Source organism: Zeus faber (genome assembly GCF_960531495.2).
Source record: "Zeus faber genome assembly, chromosome: 9".
Classification (NCBI taxonomy): domain Eukaryota; kingdom Metazoa; phylum Chordata; class Actinopteri; order Zeiformes; family Zeidae; genus Zeus; species Zeus faber.
The window spans coordinates 19,500,042-19,518,615 of NC_137197.1; the positions used below are offsets into that span (position 1 = coordinate 19,500,042).

General features: G+C 44.6%; 1 protein-coding gene across 1 annotated transcript in view; it reads right to left on the reverse strand.

Moving 5' to 3' along the window:
- The window catches only part of plch1 (phospholipase C, eta 1), a gene marked incomplete at its 3' end in the record, with an annotated part of 73,229 nt that extends 56,305 nt beyond the window's left edge, over positions 1 to 16,924 (reverse strand). Inside the window, exons 1-2 of the mRNA XM_080006678.1 lie at positions 16,835 to 16,924; positions 9,398 to 9,504 (exon numbers count right to left, since the gene is read on the reverse strand). Of these exons, the coding sequence (XP_079862804.1) occupies positions 9,398 to 9,476 (79 nt within the window). The 5' untranslated portion in view covers positions 9,477 to 9,504; positions 16,835 to 16,924. The remainder of the gene's footprint in view (positions 1 to 9,397; positions 9,505 to 16,834) is intronic.
- Between the last annotated feature and the right edge of the window lie 1,650 nt (positions 16,925 to 18,574).

Sequence of the window (18,574 nt, forward strand, 5' to 3'; positions counted from 1 at the left end):
TTATACTGATGAACGTGTGTGTAACTCACTGGATGACAGCAAAAAAAAAACAGACACACAGGTAAGTTCAAACACCTTTGTTAGGTGTTAGAACTTACCTGTGTGTTTGACATAATACGTGCTCAATTTTTCCAAATAATGTAAAGTTGTCTTCGTTAGAGTGGCGGGGAAATAACCACACTGTTTCTCGCTCTCTAACCTCTAATTGCCGTGGTTTGCTGAACAAGGTTTTCGGTGTCATATTGATTGTTGTCGTGCTGACTGAAGAGTTTCTATTCCGAGCAAGACTGATGTCAAATGGAACAACCTGATGATCTGCTCCCTGTTATCTATATTCAAACTGGAAACAATTTCTCACACTATCTGTCACATATTTTCAAATAGTACATCCTTTTTTGTCGGAAAAATCCAAATGCAAATGCCGGTGGGGTTTTTTCCCCCCCGACACCTCATATGTTTTGATTGGATTAGACACACACACATACAACCATCTCCACGTTACATCCATGTAGATTTATTTCCCTCCCTGTATGTCCTGTATGTGTTCAAACAATGGCTTCTCTTCCGGATGCTCAACAGCTTATGAAATTAAATTAGTCGGGGCGCTGCTGCGTGACCCTGTGATGGAACCTCTCTGCCGGGAGGAACTAAGCGGCACCGCGGCGGGAAGGAACCTCCGAAAGCAAAGAGGAAGCCACGACTGCAGCCTGATCACCAACACTATGAGACTTATTATGACTTGTGACTCATGACTATGTATATTCTGTATTTTCTTTTTGTTTTACTCTTTCTGGCCTGTATTTTTTGATTATTTCTGTATACTTAGCTATTTTTATTTTTGTTTTATTTTTACTTTACTTTTTATTCTATTTTATTTTATTATTGTTGTTATTTATTTAAGCTTTTTTTTTGTTTCATGTACTGTAAATCATCTGTAGAAATGCACCAATCCTCACCATGACAAATAAGATCTGTCTATGAAAAAGGACCACCATTAGCACCGACCGGTCGTTTTAATTGACTGTCATTCAAGGAACCTCACTATCTACAAATTTCAGACATTTTGAGTGAATCGATATTGACACAAGATATTGACATTCCCTATCTATTTGAGGGGGAAAAATGGTGTCCTCCCTCACACCATCGCACGATTCCAATTCTAAACATAATCACTATGAGTCAAATAATGAAAAGGTAATTCTATACCTGCAGCATAGTTTCAGGACACCTTCGCTTCACATCAAAGCCTTATTAGAAGACACACACACACACACACACACACACACACTTATCTGACAGACACAGTGCCTTATTAAGAGCCTCTGCAGCCGCATGCTCCACTGGCCAATTCTACAAATGATTCCACAATCACCCAGAGCGAAGAGTGACGAGAGACAATGGAATGAAAATAAACACAAGACAACTGCTTCATGATAATGCATTTGCCAGAACCGCTCCCCCAGAGCAGCGCTATGCTGACATCAAAGTCGCGTAGTGACGAGGAATGTGTGTGTGAGTGTGTGAGTGTGTGAGTGTGTGCCCGTGTGCGCGAAAGGGAGAGAGAGAGAGAGAGAGGTGTATACTGTTCCAGCAATTCCCGTTTCCCTCCCCGAGCCTCCCCGGATCTAGTGTTCACGGCAGTATGTGCATTCAACTGTCTTATAAGGTGCGACGAGGAAAAAGCTGAAGCTTTCTGTGCCAGCCGGGTGCCTGGTTTATTAGGACAAAGTTGTGGTCTGAAGGGTCTGAAGGTCTGGAGGTATGAAAGTGTGAGGGTCTGGAGGTCCAAAGGTCTGAGGGTCTCAAGGTCTGAAGGTCGGAAAGGTCTGAAGGACTGAAGGTCTGAAGGTCTGGTGGTCTGAAGGGTCTGAAGGTCTGACGGTCTGAAGGTCTGATGGGTCTGATGGTCTGAAAATGTGGATTGCATGACAGACTGGACCAGGCTTCTCAGAACATACAAATACTGGGAATTATAGGATTGCTATTTGTTTTCCCAATGTGTAACTGTAAAGTGCCTGTTCATTCATCATGCATTAGCCTGTCTCCGGATAACCTCCAGAGGCACAAAGTTCTGCAAACATCATATGGCATGAAAACAATATAAAACACTGGTGGCAAAGGCAACGCTAACAGCCTGTCATCCGTAAAACTCATTCAAAATGCAAATGCCTGCCAAATTTAGTAGAAAATACTCCACAATACTCTGACCCAGAGGCATTAGCTTAAGAAGGATACAACAGGTTAAGAGAGGAGAGGAGAGGAGAGGAGAGGAGAGGAGAGGAGAGGAGAGGATGGGAGGAGAGAGGCGAGGGGATTGGAGGAGAGGAGCGGAAGGGTGGAGACAGGAGAGGAGTGGAGAGGAGAGGAGTGGGGATGGAAGGGGGGAGAGGAGAAGAGCTGATGAATCCTCTCCCCCCCCCTGCCGTCCTCAGGCTTCTCTGCCCTGGGGTGACAGAGTAAGAGACACGCTGACAGAGACAGAGGGATGGAGAGGACGTGCCAGGACTAATCATAATCAGCAGAAGCAGAAAAACACATTTAGATGTAAAACCATCCGCTCCGTGTGGTGGAGATTGGCAGCTGAGCTCCGCTAACCCTCGCTTTCATTTTCTCTCTGCTCATTCCGTTGCGCTTCCCGTGTATCCCTTGCTTCTCCACGGCATAGTATAGTATTGCATCGCATTGGTATGTTTCTATAGCTGACTTTTCTTTTTTGTATGTTCGGATATTTGTATACTCCCATTCAATTTTAATTGTATTATTTTTTTCCAGCCTAAAGGGTGGGAACCTTGATGTTTTTGTTAATCTTCCTTCTCTTTATCACATGTCAAAGTGTCTGCTGCCCAGAAACCGTCGGCGGCCCAGACGCGAATAAATGAAAATTGTATTTGGGACAGTCCAAACACCCCATGGTCCAAGTTTGATCCACATCGGCCCATATTTGTGGGAGAATTGACTAAAAAACAGGGTTTTTCCTCATCTCCCATCCGCAATACTAAAAGGTCACGTGAAAACACTGCAGACTACTGATTGGTCGCAGAGAATCGTCACATCCCGGATGGCGGCACGCGCAGACGCAGCGGCTCGGTGCGCAACTTAAACAGCGGCACTCGGTGCACGTATACACTACGAACGAGCCAAACTTCTGAATACCGGAATTTCGGTGTCAAGATTTCACCCCAGAAAGCCTGAACTCTATTCCACCGGAGATCCTGCCTCCCGATGAGCCCAGCGGAATCATCATCAGCCCGCCTAAGAGGTGTCAGAGGCGGGGCAAGGAAAGAAAGCAAAAGCGGGTCAGGAGATCCGGCCCGCGAGCGAGGCCGCGGGCCAACCCGCACGCACCAGCCCCGCCGAGTCTCTTCCTCACCAACCCCCCCCTGGTCACTCGGCAACAAGATGGAGGAAATAGGACTGAGGATTACCCCGCACAACATGGATAGCTGTGTGACGACGGCTGCAGAGACTCGGCCGGACAGCACCGTTCCTACGGAGCGAGCGGGTCGCTCTGTTTACCGAGCCGTCAGGACTGCAGACTCGGGTCGGAGGAGCGTGCATATATGTTCATAATGACTGGTGAACAGCTGCGGACGTTGTCGGGACACGCTGTTCCACAGTTATAGAATACCTGGCTTTGGAGCGGAGGCGGACCCTTCTTTATGCCGAGTTCACTGCCATCTTAATCACAGCGATTTACATAACACCACGTGCTCACTGGAAGAATAGGAATTGTGATTGTGGCAGGAGACTTTAATCACAGGGGACTAAAGACGATACTGCTCAAGCTCCAGAAAAAATGCTAATTTCCCAACCGGACAGCAATATTCTTGGCCAAGGTTACACAAACATCCGTGGGGGGGGGCGTACAAAGCCGCCCCGTCTCCCGCCTTGATTTATCAGACCACGTCTCACTGGAAATGAATTTTTTTGGAAAAGGGAGGAGGCGTTTAAGGGTGGTGACAGGGAAGAGTTTAAAGTGGAAAACACACGTCTGGCAAGGCGCTTACATACATTGGTGTCAGTCTGTAAATATTAAGCCAAATGAATGGTAGTCAACAATAAACACTATATTTCATAGTCAAAACCAGATTTGTTGCCATTATAACATAAGGGTGTATTCCATCACAGACAATAACATGTCATCTTGAATTTTAGTTATAAACATTAACCTTAATAAATTCTTCAGTTTTGGAGTGCACCAAACCTCACCAGAAGGAATTCCTCGCATATGCAAATGTACCTGGCAAACTAAAACCAATTCTCTTCAGACTCTGATTCTCTATTCTCCTCTGCCAACGGGGGTTCATACGATTTGAAGGAGCCACTTTCAATGGAGGTATCAGGAAAATATAAAAAGGGAGAGACACCCGACGGCCCCCTTGAGGCGAACGGGAACCCTCTGCCTCACGCCTACACACTCAGAAAAAGGAAGAAGCGTTCCACCACAACACACACACTGCAGGAGTGCAGTGGCGGCTTGACGCAAAAGAAATGGTTTCTATGGGCAGCATTTTTTGAGAAAATGTTTTTTTTTCTTCTTTTTTTGAGAAAGAAAAATGCCTCGAAGGTGGGATTTGCAAAAACCTGGGAACTGTGGCTTCAAATTAAGCGTCAAGCCAACGCTGCCACACTGCTCGTCGTGAGATGTCACAGTCGAGGATCCATCCTCGCTGAATTCTGTCTCCAGATGCATGGCTGAATTTGCACACATCACAATGTTGCCTGATGCACTTTCCACTTTTTTCACGGCTGTTTTCATTTTTGCTACATGATTTCATTGCTATTTAACCGGTGCTTTTTATCTTTAATAGCCTTAGTGACATAGGATCCCAGGTATTTGCTCAGCTCTGACTCACCTCCTTCCTATATTCTCACTGTTTCCATTATTTTGCATTGTCTTTAATGATACAACTGTATTTATCGGTTCTCGTTGTGTTTATTTACTGTTTCAAAGGTTTTGGTTGGGGTTTTGCTTCCTCCAACACAGACTGCAACAAAAGCTCCACCCCTGGGAAGACAGAGATGAAGACTTGAACATACCAAGTTCTCCGTGCGCGTTCAGTAACACGCCCTAAAGCGCCACAGACTCTTGGCCCCTATCCTCTCCAGGCCCAAATAAAACCTCCAGAGATCGAGCTCAATTGCGCTCAGATCCCTCCCCCCAAGTATCTTTGCATATTCCAAAATCCTCGCAGGTGCAAGCGAATAGACACTTGTCACGTCGAGGATCTGCTTCTCTGCCCCCTGGCGACAGGCACCAGGGGCAGGTTTCAGCACCACACGGTGTGGACAGCTCCGCACCGAGCGCGCTGCCCGTGCGCTCCTGTCATCCAAGGCTCATATTCCCACAAACAAAAAACAAAAACAAAACTGTGTTGAATTCAGGATGTTGGAATAAATAGCATGTTCAGTTTTCCTTTGTGACAAAAAAAACAACTATATCAAATGACACCGATGCGTCGTGGGTAGATCTTGGAAGAAAATCCAGACTAGTGATATGTGGCCATTTGGGGATTCCCATTAGGGGATGTATGATTATGGATAAAAATAACCCTGTTTCCAATCCAACTGCTATGGGAAGCCCACGACAAAAAGACTCGAGTCGAGCAAGCAAATAAGGAATAATAACGCAAAACGCGCGTGATTAATCGCTTACCTTTCTCAAAACTGGGGATTTTGGCGACTTCAAGTTCTGCCATTTGGTTCTTGCATAGATTTATCCAGACATGGGGGTTTAATTCTCAGAGGCCACGGAGGGTCCGTTGCTTTTCAATACTGTTGTCGTTGTTTTTTTCTCTCTCTCTCTCTCTCTCTCCCTTCTTGTTATGATTCTTTCCCCGGAGCCTCGGTGGGTTTGGACAGCATGCGCAGGTACCCCAGCCCTCCACCTCCCCCCACGAGGCTGAGAAGTTCGAGTCAAACGCCCGCCGGATGAGGTCCTGGTGCCATCGTTTCCTCCCCGAACCCTCCCACCCTCCCACCCCACCCCCAACCCCCCCCCCGTGAAAAAGCTCCGTGCGCCCCGCCACCCAGCAGAGCGTGCAGACGCTGGTACCGCTCGGCTCCAGCGCAGCGCCGCGTCCCAGCCTCCGCCACACGCACGCTCACGCGTCCCCTGCGCGCAGTGCGCACGGAGCCGCCAACAGGCGCAGCGGGGGCCGAGGCGCCGCCAGGATTCCTCCCGCAGATCCACTTGACGGAATGAAAGAGTGGGTGCTGGAGACCCGGGGGGTTCCCAAACGGGGGTCCGCGGGCCCCTGGGGGGGTCCTCGATAGGAATTGCAAGGGTGGGGGGATGGGGGTGCTCAGCAAATTATTTTCTGTGTTAAATTTTGTTGTTGATGTTGATGTTGCTGTTGTTGTTGGTGTTGGAGATGATGATTTGATCAAATAATTGAATATTATTTAATCTTAATGTTGTGTTGTATTCCATCGTTGTCTTTTTTTTTTTTTTTTTTTTCACAAAATATATTTACTAAACTCCACAACTGATGGTGAGTTTTTGTTCGATTTTCCACTTTTTGTCAGTTATGTTAAACGTTGATCCACGCGGGAATGTGTATAGACAGTGTTATATACATTGTTGTTTGTTTTTAGTTTGTTTATATGTTTTGTTTTCTGTTTAATTTGGGGGGTGGGGGTCCTCAGCCAGAGCTTAGTATTCGAAAAGGGGCCAAAAAGCATGTTTAGGAACCCCTGTTATGGATAAGTGTAAATCAGATTGAGAATACAGGGTAGAGCCCATGATGGTAATTTCCTCTCACTATTTCAGATTGTTTACTGGTTATCAGTTCGATTGTAATTTGCAAGTAATATTTTCCTGAAATATACGATCCATCCTCGCATTTCGGTCTATATTTCTCACTCATTTTGGTCATCTATAACTATAATATCTATAGGGTGTTGGACATCGATGATGACTGACGCTCAATACATCTGCTTCTAAACAAGACACAGAACCACTTTCCCTAATGAGACTTTGGCCAGCCTTGACCTGCGGACTTTTCCACTTGGCTGCTTTAGAATAAAGACCCTAATTTTGGATTTCAGAGGGCAATTATTGATCTGCATCATTACACACACACACACACACACACACACACATACACATCAATGAACACACACTCACTCAAACACACATTTAACCATAGTTGTCGTTTGATCATTAAGTGCTTTCTGGAAGAATAAAGAGGACGCATGTCTTTGCATATGAGCGTGTGTGTGTGTGTGTGTGTGCGTGCGTGCGTGCGTGCGTGCCTGCGTGCGTGCGTGTGTTCCTCCACTGATTTATGTTCCATGGCAAAAACACAAACCACCTGTCACTCTGTTGTCCACATAAAAAAGAAGGGGAGAGAAGGGACGAGGATGTCACAGAAGAAAGGATTTGAGAGAGAGGAAAATAGGACACATCTGTCTGGATGAGAGGACGGGGCTTTTAGGAAGAATACGTGTGGGCAGGGATCAGGAAGCAAGAACAAAATGCACTTCAATTGTTTCAGGATCTTTAAGTATGTGGGCTATTATGATATTGAACCACTGTGTGAATAGCAGTCACTTTATATGAGGTAATAATATCAAATGTTCTTTATGGACTGTGGACGTATTCCAATATATATTGTATCCCAAACAGAAATTACATTTTTACACCGTACATACTGTAAAAAGCTAGTTATTATAGTAAAAGTTTATATTTATAATGTATGCCCTATATATCCAAAACAATAATTTGCTCTCTGCATAGTATCACATTTAGCATATTTTCATATATCTGACTATTTCTGTTTTGTATTTTTTGCCTATTGGTATATAAGTGAAAATGTATATTTACAGCTTTTATTTTTAATTTTTTTGACTCTTTATTATTTTTTATATTGTTATTTTTTTATCCTACATTTTTGCAGAAATGTTTGCAAGCTTTTTTTTAATGCTTGGAACGCAGTGTAATGCACCTGATAATGATTATGACACAGATATTAATATAGTAGTGACACTGTTAATTGCTGGGGGTTAATGTGAGATGTTAATAAAACAGAACCATGAGACAACTCTCCGCATTAATACTCCTGGTTTGCTGCCAAACCTGAAACTGAAAATACAGGTCTGTATGAATAATACAGCGTGCAGATGTTTCCTCTCTATCGCTCTCTCTCCATGGCCAAATACACACACACACACACACACACACACACACACACACACACACACACACACACACACACACACACACACACACAGACGCATAATGTTACTCATGTTGTAAATGGTTTGCCTGCTGTTGCTCTGATTGCATCTGCAGTGATATTGGCAGTTGAGACAGCTCGCAAACTGACATCTAATGAAGTGGGAAGAGATTGGTATTTAATCTCAGATGAAAAATGACTGGATTTGTTGTTGTTGTTGTTGTTGTTGTTTAAGGGCGATAACATTTTACTGTCCCTTAAGGTCAGTGTTGGTCTTCTCACACTATATTAATAGTACAATAAACATGCTGTTCTTATCTTAGATCCGCTTCAGTGCTAGACATTCAAGGTATGAGCAGGAATAATCCAAAGTTCACATATAGTGTTTACATATCAGGTCAAAATGTGAAGAATGTATTCTGACAGCACAGCAAACCACATGTCTTTTTGTATATGTGTCTGTATTTTGTTGTTAAAGCCATTGGACTGAACATATTTTGTTCACTATGTGAGTGACGGAGCAGCATCATATTTCTAAGGAGCATAAAGAGGAAGTTCTGGCACAGCCCGTTACTCAGAAAGAACCAGATGGGTTCTGTGTGTCTCTATTATTAGGCACTGAAAATAAATCAAACCTGGGCAAATAAGGAAAGCACTTGAAACTGTAAAGCATCATTCTTACAGTAACCACGCTTGCTTCTGAGCTATTCGCATAAATAAATGTTGTACACTGCAGATAAATTGTTTTAATTTATGGCGCAGGGACATATGGTGCTGAGCAATTGAACCGTTTGATTGTTGCAGCTTCATTTATAGGGAAGTGTCTCCCTCTGCTGTTCATTCACACGATGTGCACTGAGAGGGCGTTGGAAGAGCGGCAAACCTTGTGTGTGTGTGTGTGTGTGTGCGCGTGTGTGTGTGTGTGTGTGTGTGTGTGTGTGTGTGTGTGTGTGTGTGTGTGTGTGTGTGTGTGTGTGTGTGTGTGTGTGTGTGTGCCTGTTTGTCTGTCTATCTGTCTGTCTGCCCCTTTTGATGTAATGAGACAGAAACATTAGAGCACTTAACCAGCAAAACACAAGGGACCACAGAGTCTGTGTGTGTGTGTGTGTGTGTGTGTGTGTGTGTGTGTGTGTGTGTGTGTGTGTGTGTGTGTGTGTGTGTGTGTGTGTGTGTGTGTGTGTGTGTGTGTGTGTGTGTGTGGTCACTCCTAAACTGACCGTGGAAGATGCTGTTGTCCGTCAGGAAGTGTCTGCAGTACTGCGGCTCTCCTCTCCTGCCCAGCGCCCAGGAGCTCATGGCGGCAGGACGTCCCGACGACGGCGACCTGGGAAGAGAGAGGACAGTGGAAATGAGCTGCATGTGTTGTTTAAGCACAGTTCGGTCCCTTCTGCTCTCCAAAAAATACACTTGTGAGTGATGATGGTCGGGTGCATGGGTCGGGCTGGCACCACGAATGTGGCCCTGAACTCCAAAGAGTTTCTCACGTCTTATTCTCCCCGTCATCTCATGCTTGACATATTTCGGCTTTACGGTGGCGTTGCCCGTGGTGAAATCACGTTTTTTTTCCAAAAGGGTACAAAAGGGATATCCACTATATCTGCCAGGATGGTGTGGAGACTCTTAAAACAATAAGGCAGGATGACAAAACAGTGTCAGCAGCGCCATTGAATCCACTTCAGGCGTGTGACAGCCAAAAAGGCACTTTACATTTTGGAGAAAATTGGGAAATCAACAAGGAGAGAACGAAAAGACAGAGGAACCAAAAACTGGCCTGGGGGGAAAGAGGCTCGGCAGAGCACACTGACAGTATCACACCCCTCACTATCTTTAAAGCAGATCCAAGCCAGCGGTGCTCAACGTGGGGGCCGGGGACCCCTCAGGGGTCCTTCAAGAGCTTCCAGGGGGTCCCCAGCATAATGAATAATACTTCAACATGATCATTTCGTCTCATTTACACCAAGACACTACGACTTCAGCACCTTTAGAGAATGTACAACAACAACCGTTTTGATCCTAGTTTCACTGTTATCTCTCTAACTGTAGTGCCGACCGGTGTGGGAGTTTGGACTACACCATAACTATTGAAACCTTCTCAGATCGGGGGACCAGAAACCTGATCTTCTCAAATGGGGTCCGTGGTCCTCACGGGTATCTAAATGAGGGTCCCTGGAATGAAAAAGGTTCAGAATCCCCGACTCACTGGCAGCGAACCTACACCTTTCCCCAATTAACGGCGGACCACCCTAGACGGCACCTCCGGTGTCGGGGGGCACTCTGCGTCCCCCCCCCCCTGCACCTCCGCACATCCACAGTCATCCGGATCAGGAAGCGTCTTTACCTCTTTATCATTGGGATTTCCCGCGCATTGATTTTCCTTCTCTTCAAACCCATTAATCCTCCATTAGAATCTCCGGGGGTCACTTTTTTTTAACCCCGACTTTCTTTTCACATCCTAGTGTCTCTCTCACCTGTTCCCTGTCTGTCTCACCCTGTGATTTATTGGTCCCCGGGCACACGCACACGCACACACACACACACACAGACACACACACACACACCAGGTGGCACATAGATCTGGAAGCGCTCGGAGCCGCAGCGAGTGTCTGGTGTCTCGCGGTCGTCTGGAACAGAGGAGGGAGTTTAGGGATCAGGTCGGAGTCTCCTTGAGGCAAAAGTGCTTCCTTAAACTTTGCTCCCTCCCTCACTTTAATAAACCCTCTGCCCGTAAACATATATATATATACCGCACGCGGGTACAATTTGGACGGCGACCCACGCATGCATTTTCATTTTCACATCCATGTGGAGACATGATTACAGACCACAAATAGGCGGAGCACAGAGCTTTGATCTTGGCGGAGGCACCGGGGGAATTATAATCTTCAAGTGTTGTCGGGAGATTGAGAGGAACGCTGTTTGAATTTTCAAGGGGTTAACGGGGTCCTTAATGTCAGCTTTTCCTTGAGTATTTGTTACATTCAAATTAAAGTTTTGTGTCGGCTTCCCTTTGAATTTTTGCATTAGATTTGAACATATCGTAACTAATTATCCTAAACCGGAGTCCAAATTACAGAGCAGAGCTTGGGCTTAATGACTGGGGTTATTGTTCGGAAATCTATGACATCGATCACATGACTAGATTTTATAATTCACTATATATTCTATTATAGGTGATATAATACACCAAAATTAAAATGTGTCTGTAAACAAAGAACTATAATTTGAGAAAGTTGTTTATCATGCTCTTGTATCTAAAGTTAGCAGCCATTTGTTAATGCAATCGAGCCTGAAGATTTATCTTATGTCAAAGAAGCCATTGGGCAATAGATTATTGATTTTTGATTATTAAAACTGTCCAAAATGATTATATTCAAAAATATAGTCCAAAATTATAATTGTTCTTTTGTATCTTCATGCGGTCCTGTATGAGATTACCAAAAAGGAAATCCCACAAAAAAAGGCTTCCTTTGTTGGTACCTTTAAAATAACTTGGAAAGTCGGAGTTTGTCTGTGCGTCTGTGTTTTCTGTGCACGTATGTAAGTCACAGTCACGTAAGGAGGTCTCGGAAACCCGACCCGGCCCGTCCTGCGCTCGGTGTCTTCCCGTGGTATCTGTTCCATTCCTGGGAGGGCCAGACCCCTCAGACCCCCCGGGGCCCCCCCGGCCCCTCCGGCCCCCAGGGAGCACAACCCTCACTCTGCCCTGTCTAATGGGGCGGAGGAGGAGGAGTAGGAAGTGCTTCTCTATGAAGCTCTGGTCCACTCCACGTGGGAATTTAGGCCATATAGTTGTAGTTTAGTTGCAAAGTGTTTTTAGAACGTGACCAAAGCTTTGCTGTATGACCGCTTAAAAATGTTAGCGCATGATTAATTAGCATGGTTTTAGAACTAGGAATGGACCTTTTCAGATTTCTTTTTTAAGAATAGATTGAGTTTCAGTCACTTATTCATTTATATATCAATATTAATATATACATGATATATTATGTATTTCTTGCTTATTAATAATGTATTTTTTGGTGAAAACTCGAGTTTTGGTGTGATATCATACCATGCCTTCCATATAGATCAAATTGATTAACCTGAGTTGATTTGTTAGCATTTTGACAAATTATAATATAATTTAATGTACTGAATATGAGTATTGTAATTCACTATGATTTTGGTGATTATACTTTTTCCTCCTCTGTTTATCATTAGGTTTAGTGTATATGTAGACATTTTACTGTGTACATAAACCATTAAGTTTTATTGTATATTTCCACATCTTGCCATATTGCCATTTTGTTGTTTATATATTTTTATTCCATGGTTTTATTATTATTGTTTCCTATTTTTTTATGTACACGGCAATTTCCCTCTGGGGATGAATAAAGTATCTATCTATCTATCTATCTATCTATCTATCTATCTATCTATCTATCTACCTACCTACCTACCTACCTATCTATCTATCCGTCTCACACTGCAGGAGTCCCATTAGTACATGTAGGAACCTCCATACTCTTAATGATGACAATTACCTTTAAATCGCCCACACCATAATGAAATAGTTCCTAGTGTATTACGAAGCAATCAAGCCTTTATTTGGCTCTTTGGAATCTCAGTATGACGGCAATTCAGGTGAAAATGCTCTGCATGAAATCTTGCCGCTAAACCCGAGCCCGAAAGAACAAGTACCGAAAAATAGACAAAATAGTTCACGACTAATCACACCAACACATGCAAATGACTGGGTACAATAGATGTATCCAGCTGTTCTGGAGCTGATGCTGAGCAGATTGAGCCTTAATGGGATGGGCGAGGAGGAAAGAAACCTAAAACATTTATATTAATACAAATTGTAATAGAGATGTTAAGAATAAACAGCACAAAACATGTTGTTATCTCAGTCTATGAGAGAACTTCCCATTCCAAAGAATATCCATATTAAGAGAGCGTGCATGAATGTATGTATATACCGTATATGTATACTGTATATACAGTATATACAAAGTCAGTTAAAGAGAGAAAGTCTTAGTGTGTGTGTGTGTGTGTGTGTGTGTGTGTGTGTGTGTGTGTGTGTGTGTATGTGTGTGTGTGTGTGTGTGTGTGTCTGTGTGTGTGTGTGTGTATGCGTGTGTGTGTGTGTTTGAGTGTGTGTGTGTGTGTGTGTGCACGTCTGCTTTCATCCCACTCAGGAGCAGCTGTGGCGTTTGACATAACTCAATAAGTCGGAGGTGATCGATGCCTCCGTCAGCGCAGCGTCTGGCCTCATTATATTAGCGCAGAGCAACAATGGCCGTCGCCGGACACTCACAGAGAGAGAGAGAGAGAGAGGGAGAGGGAGAGGGAGAGAGAGAGAGAGACACCAAGTGTGTCACTCCACATCCACTCCACAAAGCAAACAAGCACATGGGCGTTGCATATAACACACATATTTCTATTTATATATATTTAATTCTATAATCTGTTGTTAATATCTAATAATGAAAAAAGTGTTCATAGTGTTCAAGCTTTTCGTTTGATTGGTTGATTGATTCATCTATGTGCTTTATTATCCCCCTTGTGGGAAATTCTGCTCGCGGAGTAGGCATCCTGTGCAGATTGAAAAACACTTTGTAGATCATAAAAAAATAATCAGTGGATCAGTCTTGTAATAAACACATATTCCATTTGGAGTGACACTGATATGCATTAGACAGATATTTCACATCTCTCTCTCTGCCTGTGTATGTCTTCATTATTCTGAGTCTGTGTGTGTGTGTGTGTGTGTGTGTGTGTGTGTGTGTGTGTGTGTGTGTGTGTGTGTGTGTGTTCACGTGTTTATTTCAATCTTTTACATCACTGACATTAATTTCTTTTCAGTTCAATATCTCACTCAGAAACGGAGAAACCCACTCTGCGCCATTTCCCCACGGACGGCGTTTTACGGCGTTTGTCTGCGATGTCTCAACGTCTCATTTAGTCCAATTAGTTGCTCGGTTAGTGGTTTGGTAATTCAGTGGTTTAGCCTTTAAACTGATAAGGAAAACGGGGGGGAAATCTTGAGGCAACAGGGTGATTGAAGTGTCACGGAGAGAGTGGATTGGTGTGTGAGTGGGTGGGTGTGGCTGCTATCTCGGCCCTGTCAGGGTTACTGACGGGGTCATGAAGGAGAGCTGAAGGAGTTTGGAGATGTCTAAATATCGTAAAAAAAAAAAAAAGGAGACAAAGTCATTAAAGGGATCAGAAAGACGTGGTGGATCAGTGTGCATGTCGAGTACGAGTGTGTGTGTGTGTGTGTGTGTGTGTGTGTGTGTGTGTGTGTGTGTGTGTGCGTGTGCAGGAGGTACTCTGGTTTTACGGTGTGGAATTAAGGGGTGGGTGGGATGAGGCCGCGGGGGTCAATCGTCAGATCTATTTCCAGCGGGTCACCGTCCTCCTCGTCAGCGATAAAACAAATTCAATTTCCTTCTGCTTGAAGGTTGGGGAACGCGGCGGGGAAGCGCGTTTAATTCTGCCTCTCTCTGGGCGGACAAATCATTTCATCTCGTCCAAGGAAGACACAATGCGCCGAGAGAAGTGCGCCCACGTCCTCAGCGTCCCACGTCTGGAGGACAACACAGATCAGAGCGACGAGTGGAGTGGTATTCACACACACACACACACACACACACACACACACACACACACACACACACACACACACACACACACACACACACACACACACACACACACACACACACACACACACACACACACAGTTTATTCAGGTCCAAAGTGTCCACTCCCGCCTCCCGTTTCTGCCGAAGAAAGACTTCAATTATTCATAAGAGATCACGGCACCAACAAAGGGTAGTGTTTCCACGACTCCTACAAGCCCAGCGCGGCGGCAAACTGATACACTGCCCACACCGCTGCAGCCGCATAATGACAAGGGAGTCGCTTTACATCCCATGCATTCCTGTATACACACACACACACACTAACACACACACACAGAGCGAGAGAGAGCGAGCGAGCGAGACACACACACACACACACACACACACACACACACACACACACAGAAGACACACACACACAGACACACACACACACACACACACATACACACCCACACACACAGAGCAAGAGAGAGAGAGCGCGAGCGAGGGACACACACACACACACAGAGAGAGAGAGACACACACACAGACACACACACACACACACACACACACACACACACACACACACACGCCTAATTCATTCAGTTTCTTACCTACGTTCCGAGAAAATAAAGAGCTGCATTGTACCTGCAGGGAGACGGATGTTTGGTAACGCCATCTTTGTACCAGCGAGGGACAGATGTGTCTCCACAGGGACAAAATGAAAAAGTTCCCATCACGCCAAGGCTACGGCGAACGCACCTCAGAGCAAAGGTTCCCAACCCCGGGTGCGCGGACAGCAAAATGACTAAGAGATAAACTTCACCATTTAGTTTCATTTCCATGACGTTCGCACGGTTAGAGAATGTACCATAATGACTGTTTTGGTCATAGCTTCCATCTTCTTAACTATATTACAGTAAAGTGTGAAAGTTTCGCCGACATCATATCTCCCAATAAAAATTGGGGTCCCAGAGACAAAATCTTATCAAATGGGGTCGGTTACGGTTGAGAGCCACCACCTCAGAGGGCACTGAGGCAGGAACGAGCCCCTGCAGCCCGAAAGGTACGATGGTTAAAGGTACTTTCAAGGTACTTTGTGCGTCTGAGCCCATGTCACAGCTCCGCGCGACAACAAGGAGCGTAATCAAGAACGAATAAACCGACGGGAGGGTGCCTCAGCGGTAAAAGCCTCATGTCTCCGTGGCGTTTTGTTTCCTTCTCGACGTTTTCCCCTCCCGGCAGGCTCGAGACAGCGCTGCGCGGCGCTTTGTCAAACGGGACAACCGGCTCTGTTGGCGGTCTCACGTGTCCTCCAGCGACACACACACACAGTACACGCCGGCTCTCCGACGCCCGCGAGCCTTCTCTCGCGGCCACGTTCGCACACCCGCATGCGCGCACATCACCCACTGTAATGGAATAAGCGTCCCCCGGGACGGGCCTTCTGAGGGGCAGGGGCTGTCTCTTTCTCTGTGGGATGCTACCGGCTGAGTGGCAATAAAGGCCTTTGTTATCGCCCCCTCTCTCTGCCGCTCGGCCGCTGGAGCACAATGCTGAGAAAGTTTACACATTTACCATCACATCAGTGGGGAAACGTGCAGGTGTCTTCCCAAGGAGGAGGATTTATTAATTTACCTTTGTTTTGCGCCACAAGCCCCAAAATGGCAATTTATCTCAACCTAAACGTTAAAGATCTCACCTAGCTGAGGCAAAATGCTTGAGCATTAAATATGAATCACTACAAACCCTGACTTTTATCTGTTCATAGTGACAGTATACTGTATACAGGTATGGACAGGGCCAGAGTCTCTCACATGCACATGTGCCAGGCGTGCACAGGTAGACCCCACATGTACAGTACGACAGGCTGCAGAAAGGAAAAAGAAGTAACACTGACAGTCAAATAAAAAACAAAAAATTGATCAAAGATAATAAACGATATACATTTATCAATCACGCCATCCACGTGCCATGCCATGGAAGGGGAAAAATGGGTTATATCAGCTGTGAGCACACAAATATCTTAGTCCCACTTACTTTGGTCAGGTTATTATTCTGATTTTCAGTTGCTTTCTTGGGAGAAACGTGTCTCATCCACCAAAGCAAAACACCTTTCCACAACTTCCTTCCATGTCTGGGGACACTATGGTTAGGTAAGAGCCTGCGATAGTCCGGATGGTGCAGTTTTAAGGGAGGGAGAGAGAGAGAGAGAGCGAGAGAGTGTGTGTGTGTGTCCCAGCAGCAACTTAACTCGTGGAGGGAACTACTTCCAGCCACACTGTCCCTTTTGAAAGGAGCACTGCTGGTGTGGGACCAGCGGCTCGGGACAAACTGCGGAGTGGAAGCGGAGTGGACCGCTCCACCGCTCCACGAGACTTCCTTAGAGACTTATTCACCATCTGACAATTCAAAACACTGGGGGGGGGGGATTTACGGTTAGATGTAAAAAAAAAAAAATACAATCAAATAAAAATACATTTGTATTTTATACAAATAATAAATCTTGATATGAATACATAAAATAAGACAAAAAGAAGCACAAAAATGTTAAATCATATTCATATTCTTACCAAAGCCTCAATATTCTAATCAGTCATTTCATGAAAATGTTTAAACCAAAAAGCTTCAATTTGTTAAAACCAATCAATTTTTTATTTTTTTTTTTGGTTGGGTTTTTTAAATGTATTTCTTAATTTCAACATGAGAAACCCTCAAAATAAATAAATAGGTTACACATTTTTTTTTTTTTAAGTGGACTCTGATCCAATAATTCTTTCAGTGGACTATATAGGAAAAGTGAAAATATAAATCTGCTTAAATGAACACAGATATATAAAGTACACTGTAATAAATATTATTACAGATATTCCCAGAAGACATTTCTGATCTTTTTATGAAATGAAATCTCGCTATAATTTTCCACTGTTTATAAATATTTGTTATTATTTTATGTATTTATGTCAAATTTTCTTGATTGAATTAAATATAAATGGATATAGTTCTAAATGTAAGACATTTAGAACTATATGTACCATTCTCCAAAGCCCAAAGCTTAACGGTATCAACTTGGAAACCCAGGTTCAGCTCCTTAGCCGTGCTTTCCCTCCCACACCCCACACACACCCCACGGTGACAGTTCAAAGTCTGGCAGCAGCAGCCATCCGCCCCCAAATGCACCTTACAATTTAAACCCGCTGACCAATCAGAACGCTCGGTGCCATCAACAACTGCTAGTAACATTTGCACAACAAAAGAGAAGGCGAGCTGATTCATCGTCTCCCTCCCTCCCAACCCTCCCCGCTGCCCGTGTGACTCCTCCTCCGTGGCCTTTGTGCATAGACCTCAAATCCCCTTCTACCCCTCCCTCCCTCCCTCCCTCCCTCCGCCCTCTCTCCTAATCTCCTTGCGCCCGTTACAATTGCCAATCCTCTAACTTTCACTGCCTCACTCCCCTAAAAACGCCGTTTCGGACGTCTACATACAAGGGAAACAAACAAAGCACACGGTGGCGTCTAATACACTGTTTGGCAATGGATTTATACTCAAAATGCTCATTTTGAAGTATGATAAATACAACAAAAAATACATGTGTGTGGTAAGAAAACATTCTGGTGGCTTCGATAAGGGTTCTTTTTGGTCAAGTTGGGGCCGAAATGATGTCAGATATTTTCATCTTTCTCCCATTTCTTTTTCTAGTTGTTCAATTTCTCAACATGGTTGCTGAGGTCACAGTTCACAGGCCCCTTGTGTTTTGGTGGTTTCTGCTCGAATGTTTCC